Source organism: Haliaeetus albicilla, chromosome Z, assembly GCF_947461875.1.
Source record: "Haliaeetus albicilla chromosome Z, bHalAlb1.1, whole genome shotgun sequence".
In the NCBI taxonomy this organism is placed as follows: Eukaryota; Metazoa; Chordata; class Aves; order Accipitriformes; family Accipitridae; genus Haliaeetus; species Haliaeetus albicilla.
Window position 1 is genome coordinate 41,204,821 of NC_091516.1, and position 7,565 is coordinate 41,212,385.

The following is a 7,565-nucleotide window of genomic DNA, read 5'->3' on the forward strand; positions in this document are numbered from 1 at the left end:
GGTGGGGGGTGCGGGTCGCTGCCCAGGAACTAACTGGGCATCGGTTGGTGAGCAGCGAGCAACTGCATTGTACTTCACTTGTTTTGTATATTCCAATCCTTTTATTATTATTATTGTCATTTTATTATTGCTATTATTATCATTAGTTTCTTCCTTTCTGTTCTATTGAACTGTTCTTATATCAACCCACGAGTTTTATGTTTTTCTTTCTAATTCTCTTGCCCATCCCACTGGGTGCAGGGGGAGTGAGTGAGCAGCTGCGTGGTGCTTAGTTGCTGGCTGGGGTTAAACTATGACAGACAGACATTAGGCTCTAATGTAATGCTGTATTGTTGGTAGCAAGGCTTCTGCAATCAATATACCAGACAAAACTATTGCTGATAAAATATTCAGCAGCTAGCCTTTGATTTGAATTTCCTAAGGAGACGCACAATCGCTCATGGCTAAGGAATTAAATAAACAACCATTCTTCATGCTTCAGTTACATATATGGGATACAAAGCTCAATTACTGTACCATATCTTGCCACACATAAGGAAAGCAAGTGAAAGGTTCAGTAGCGTACTATTAACATCATGCACCCTGACAGCAGAACACAAATTTAACTGAAAAACAAAATCAGCTAGTTGAAACCTATGAACAAGCCAGATATTTTAACTATTTGATCGTCTATTTCTTCTGCTTTTGGTCTAGTGTTACCCACAAATAAGCCTGCATTTTCATTTAAGAAAAGAACATTAACAGCGACCAGCAATACAAATTCATAAAGAAGAGCTAGAAAGGGCTTATTAAACAGTTAAGAACAACAATTTGGATAGGAATCACAGAAAATAAGGATGGAAAAGACCTCAAATATCAACTTCACTCTCAGTGCTCCAAGTCTATATCAGCTTTCCTTACGCCACTCCTGACAGATGCTTATCTAACACTTTTTTTTTTAGCAAACCTCAGACAATACACACTCCACAATCTCCCCGGCAGTCTACTGCAGTGACCGAACAATTTTAAAATCTTCCCCTAACATTTGGCATATATCTCCCTCTCTGAAATTCAAACCATTTCTTCATGCACCATAAAGCTGATTGCCTTTCTCTTTGCAGCAAATTGGCTGTATGAAAAGGATGTTCCCTATTGCAACTGGACAGCTCTCTGCAGTGTTTTCCATTGGAAGGACAGAGCCCTTCATTTAAAAAAAAAAAAAAAGTCTGCCTGAACAGATGAGCTACAAAAACTCGTCTCTGTGATGAGTCATCTGGGACAGCAGAGACGGACTTTCCCACATAAGCAGTCTGCTGGAAGCTGGATTCAGCCACCGCAAGTGACACAGCCAAAGGAAACTAACATTTACAAGCAAGCAAAGCACAGCCATAGCGTTAGTCATGATCGCTCGTCCTACAGCCTTCAGAAAGGAGTCAAGTGAAAAAACAGTATAGCCCTGGTTGTGTTGTTCAAAGAGAAAGTTAAAATGGGAAGCAGAGCCGCAAACTGGAGCGCTGGGTGGAGCTCCTGATTGTGCCTTGCTTGGCAGCACCACTCTGGGGGGAAAAAAAAGGAGTCAGTAAGGGCAAAGCAGAGCAAGGGGGGAGGGGGAAGAAAGAAAAACCGAGCTCGGAAATAAGAGATGTGCATGGGGCCAGTCACACACAGAGAAAAGGATGCAGGGAGGCACATGAACCCTTGGCCACAGAGTGGGGAAGGGGGCTGGGATTAGGATTGTCTCCCTTTCCAGAGGCAGTGGACTTGGGGGAAGCCCTGGACATGGCAAGTTTCCTCCCATGAGATGGCTCTTCTCTCAGGGGTGGGGCAGTAGGGACCCCAATGGAAAAGCTGTAGGGAAAGGAACAGACTGCAGAGCTATATTGGGGGGGGGGGGGTGTGCATCGAGGCATGGCAGAGGGGAGGAAGGAGCATAGGACAGGGGTGCAAGGCAGTATCGGGGTAGCAGGGGAAAGCTGGAGATATGTAGCTGCAGCTGTGGCAGGCGACTGGAGCAGGGAATGGCAAAGATTGCAAAGCCACAGCAGGCCTGGGGGAAGAAGAGGCAAGATGATGCCGATCCACAGGGGAAGCAGCACACAAAACAGTGTGCAGAGCAATGCAGAGGATGGAAGTGCGTAACATGGTGGGAGCAAGGCTATGAGGGGTGAACAAGGGGGTGCACAGCCATAAGGGGGAAGAGCAGAGCTACAGAGGGGAGAAAAATGCTGCACAGTTATGTGCATCAAGACTTGGGGGGAGTGGGTATAAAGGGGTTCACAGCCATGAAAGAGCAGGACTATAGGAAGGGAAAGCAATAGGTTCACAGCCATGGGAGAGCAGAGCTGTTGGTGGGGCAGAGAGGGAAAGGGAAAGGAAGGGGTTCACAGCCACGGGAGAGCAGGGTTACAGGGGATGCAAGTAAGTGCGCAGCCATGGGAGAGTGGTGCTACAGGTGTAGCAAGGGGACGCGCAGCCACAGGAGAACAGGGCTACGGTGGTGGGAAGGAGCAAAGTGGTGCACGGCCATGAGAGAGCAGGGCTATGAGGCGTAAAAGGGGATGCGCGGCCAGCAGAGAGCACGGCTATGGGGGGAACAAGGGGGAGCACAGCCACGGAACGACAGCATGAGAGGCAGACCTGGGGACGGGGGGAGGAGCAGCACAGCCGTGGGGGACAGTAGGCCTGCAGGCGGGTGTAACCGGGCCCGGCAGCAGGGCCAGGGGAGGGGATGGGAAGGGAGGGGAGAAGGGCAGCGGGGCCAGGGCAGGAGAGGGGGACGACAGGGCCCGGCGGCGGGCGCGGGCCGCTCACCTGCGCGGCGGAGCTGCAGCAGCCCATGGCGTCCGCGGGTCTCTGCCCTGGCGGTGCCTGCTAGGCGGCGGCGGGCAGGCGCTGGGCATCCACTCGCCGCGACGGCCCGCCCCGGGGCGGCGGCGAGGTGCGAGGCGGCGCGGAGGACCGCCGGGCCCGATCAGGCGAGCGCGGCTGCAGCACCAACGCCGCCGCGGCTCCCCCTCATCCTCCCCCCGCGGCGGCGGCTGCCGCGGCTGAGGGGAAGGGGGCGGGGGCGGGGCGGGGGTTGCGCGGGGGGCGGGGCCTGCGCGGGGGCGGGGCCAGGGTACTGCAGCGCGGGGGGTACCTGCCCGGCCGGGTGGCACCGCCCCCGCTTCCACCCCGCCCCGCCCCGTGCGCCGCGGCTCGCTTCCGGCGGCGCGATCGTTTTTGCCCCGTGTCCAAGGCGACGGCTGGGCTGGGGTCAGGCGGCTGGCGGCAGGCCCGGCCCGGCCCTGTCCTGCTCTGGGACCCTGGCTGCCGCCTTTCCGGAGCCGGACACGGTCAGATGATCCTCCCTCTTTGTCCTCTCGACCCGCCGGAGGAGGGGGCGCTTCCCAGCGCGGGGACAGCGTGGGGGATAGCTGTGTGGGGAAGCCGTGCTCTGGTCAGGGTTGTTTCCAAGTGGCTGATACTCTCCGAAGAGGAGGAGAGAGCTGCTTGTGTGGCCCTACAGGGTGTGCGTACTTGCAGGTGCAAGAGGGGACTTGAGGTGCCTCTGCTTACAGGTGGGAGATGCTTGAGAAATGCACAGCTCAGCAGGCCTGTGTCTTATACTGCCTTTAGTGTGGTTTATCCCATTCTTCAGACTAGGTCTTATCATTGGTGCAATGTGCAGAGTACCCAGTCAACTGAAATGGTAGCCTTGAGTGATTGCAAAAGATGTGAATCTGTCCCCAGGATTCACAGCTGATTGCCATATTTTTGCAGCTGGTTTTGGCAAGCTTTGTAGCCTTCCCACAGACAAAAATGCAGATGTCATTGTTTTGAGGTGTATGCCTCAGTAACTGCAAAAAAGTGGTTTCATGAACTACATCAGGATGGTGCTTGCTGCGTAGTTGAGCGATACAAGTTCAGGCTTGGAACTGTAGGCTGAGCCACGTTCCTAAGCCATGCAGGTAGCAACAAATGCCTCAGAGTTTCCGAACCACTGAAGTCACTACATGGCTGCATCTTGTAGTTGTTAATGGCAACAAAGGGGGTGACAGCTTTTCTCAGAATGAAAGAGAGTTCTCTCTGGAAACTGGCAGTCCCTCTTAAGGTGAGTTTACTGGCCCAGCAGTTGTGTTTGAATGTGGCCTAGACCTGTTAAGTGATACTCTAAGTTAAAATAAATTTTTGTGTTGAATCTTAACTCTGTAGTGGGTTTAATTCTGTCACTATGATAGAATATCCATGATTCAAAATAACATCACAATTGACAGGCAGGATGAGGCAAAAGAGGCCTTGTGACTAGAGAAGGAGTCTCATTCGGCTTCCAAAATAGAACAAAAACTGTTGTGGGGGTGAATTGTGAATCACACTTTTTTTTTTAGCTCTTCTCAGTTTAATGGCAAGTAACATCACTTCTCACAATTTTCATATTTTCTAACGTGGTTAAAATACCTTTTTACCACTTACATATGCATTGCTGTTACTTCTCCTTGTTCCACCTCGTTCTATCCAAATATTTCTGTTGTATTCAAAGGAGTGACCATCAAAGAACTGTTCTGCAGGAACACTCTTTAGGAGACATGTTTCTTTTGTGATTGACACAGGAATAGATAACAAGAAATCCGTAGTCAATTCTTGTGTAACTTCGGACATGTCACTTCAGTTTCTCTGTTCCTCAGTTTTGCCATTTATAAAACTGACTTTTGTCCCAATGTTTTTCTGTCTTGTTTGCTTGGGTAACAACAGCATGATGTCTGTGCCATAGATGTGATTAGTCAGTCTGTTAAATAGACCGAATTAAATTTTTTTAAATACTCCTTTCATTTAGGACTTTCATTTCAGTAGTTTCATTTAGGACCTCAAAGTGTTGTCATGGTAATTAAATACTGCCTCCTACTTTTTGCATGTAGACTAAACATGTTCAGTACGATTATCAGAAGATAGTGACAGATTAAAACACAGTCTCTGCCCCCCAGATTTGTGGACTATTATTAAAAAAAAAAAAAAAAGACATTCAAGCCAATAATCAAAAGCTTTGTGCATTTGCGTAGGGGGAATGGTAGCTTTATAGTGATTAAAAAATGCCAGTCCTTCGTTGACTGGGGGAACCCTTATGGAGAAGCTTGTAAAGACATACCAGCTGTAGCGTAGGCAACTGGGGTTTAGTTGAAGTATGTGACAACTGTAGAAAGTATTTGGACAAATTTGAGCATTAGAAATAATCACCAGAGTAATTGCTTTTATCTCTGCTTCTGGCCCAAGGAAATTAGTTGCGTTTTTCACAGGGATGCGGTAATAGCAGCAGCGATAGATGTCTGGCTTTCATTAATTTAACTGTGCTTTGTTTGGCCAGTCACACAAAGAAGAGGAAAAGTTAAAAGGTTCTTGCTTATTCATGATTGTACTTGCTTTTATATTTTTTCAGATCGTATTTTGTGAAGAAACTGTAAGAGTTTGAAATGGGAATTACTGAATCTTAATTCAGTAATACAGAAGTTGAACTTTAAGCATATGCCTAAATGCATTTTTTAATTGTGCTTTATGGATTCCTTTCTGAAGCTGATTGTAATCTGCTCTAAGGCATGGTTACATCACAAGCTGCTAAAGTGCAAACCTGACTGCCCAGATTTAGTGTTAATAAGAATCTAGCTTTTTTTTTTTAATAACAGATTTGAGTCTGCCCTCCTCCCCTCAGCCAAGAAGGATGAGCTGTATCTATATTTTCATTTCATTGCTAGACTCAAAATGACAGGTTAGTTTTTGAAGTACCATCTGATACTGGGAAAGGGAGACAGCAACAGAGAGAAGGCCCTAAAAAGACAAAAATGCCTTTAGTACTTGAGTAAATTGTAGGTTGTATCCAGACTGCTTCCACTCTTGGAAGTGTGGGGAGGACAAAAAAAAAAGGCAAGGAAACAATCCAGAAAGCGTGAATTGTGTGATAACATTTATCTTTTCTCACCAGGTGTAGGACCCTGACCTTAGGCACCCATATTTAAACACCTAAGGATTTTCCAAGGTACAAATATAGCTTTTGTTCCATATTAATAAGGGAAATACCTTTAAAATAGCAGTAGATAAAATTCAGACCAGTTGGATATGTTCTTAAGTATGAGTTTTGGGATGGAGTTTTCAAACAGGCTCAGAACTGGGCTAACTTCTCCATCAGGAGGTGGTCCAAACCTGGCCTTGCTGCTAATGAAAGGGAAGAGTTGCATCATGCAGACTAAATACTGAGGATTGCACCAGCAAGGCGTTGTTAACAGTCCATGTGTTCGCCTCCATCTCCTAATAGAGAAACTCAGCTTATTATCATTCTGCTGACTTCTTCCACCTACCAGTAAATCTGTACCTACGAATGCTTGGTAACCACTCTGGATTTTTCAAAATCCTATCCTGTGTGCTTAGCCTCAATATTCCTGTTTTGGTTTTTTTGTTTTTAATCTATTTAAATACAGAATCACACATATTCCCTCCATAATGTGCCCAGGGAACAAACTAAGTGTTATCTTTCATACACGTGCATCAGTGCAGGATTAAGAGTGATTCTGCTGATTTCAGCAGAATACTAACAAAAGTAAAACATGAGAAGGCATTCCAGCAAATACATGGCAAATAGGATGTCAGCCCATCCGTATGAGCAATGTGGGGATAAAGCCCACTCACTAACCCGCTCAGAGTCCTGTGGCCCCATTATCTCATATATCTCAGAACCCACCTGAAACTGATCGTCTTCCTGAAAAGTTCAACCATGCCATTGCACTTTTTTACTGCTGGGGAGCTACAGTGTGGATGCTTGTGTCAAGTCACACAGGACACCTGTCACAAAACAGAGAACTGAAGCTCTGTCTTACAAACTCCAGCTTGTACACTGAAGATCTAGTCAGTTATGAATTTTAGTCAGTCATGGCAAAAGCTTCTGAGTGATCCTGCTTTGCAGTTAGAATGGCAGGATTCTTGCAGACTTTTTCATCTCTGACTAAGTAAAGTTGCATATTGCTCAGTAAGTCTGACCTCTCACAAGTTACAGCGTAAGATTTTCTTCTTACTGCCTGTCTGAACACAGAGGAACAGGTCAATTCAGTGAACTTACTGGGAAAGTCAGAAAACCTGCTGTGATTCTGCTTTGTGCTGCAGCCCCATAAATTGGTCCCGTTAGGTCTGTTTCAATTTAAGAACTGGATACTCCAAGGAAACAGCAGCAGAAAGCTTTTTGAATGAATCAGGAGAGTGAAATCTTCCTTCCCTAGTTCTGAATCAAAATTTTGGTCCATTGTGCTCTTAGAGATGTAACTTCTTGGTGAGGGGACAGAAGTGTACAGTGGAGGTCCTGTCCATTGGTGGCTATCAAAAATGTTCAAAATTCATTAGAAGAATAATATTTTCGTGTGTTGGCAAAATGGCATTCTAAGCATATGCTTTGTGCCTACAGTAGTCCATTCATGCCATAGTGAAAGTGAAATAGATATCTTTTCAATATTAAAACATGTTGCTTTGCACTATTTAATGCCTGTTGGACTTCATTCTGATGTTGGACACCTGTGCGTGAAGAACTGTATGAATAGATCATTTCATGCAAGTGAAACACCTGTCACACATTT

General features: G+C 46.6%; 1 protein-coding gene across 4 annotated transcripts in view; it reads right to left on the reverse strand.

The window, feature by feature from the left end:
* The window catches only part of SLC44A1 (solute carrier family 44 member 1), a 70,963-nt gene extending 67,925 nt beyond the window's left edge, over window positions 1-3,038 (reverse strand). For 2 of the 4 annotated variants that reach the window (XM_069776705.1, XM_069776706.1), the window contains exon 1: window positions 2,791-3,037. In XM_069776705.1, coding sequence (XP_069632806.1) covers window positions 2,791-2,817 — 27 coding nt within the window. In that variant the 5' untranslated portion in view covers window positions 2,818-3,037. Of the gene's footprint in view, window positions 1-2,790 lie in introns of all 4 variants that reach the window. The other 2 variants (XM_069776703.1, XM_069776702.1) reach the window with 1 other exon arrangement.
* Between the last annotated feature and the right edge of the window lie 4,527 nt (window positions 3,039-7,565).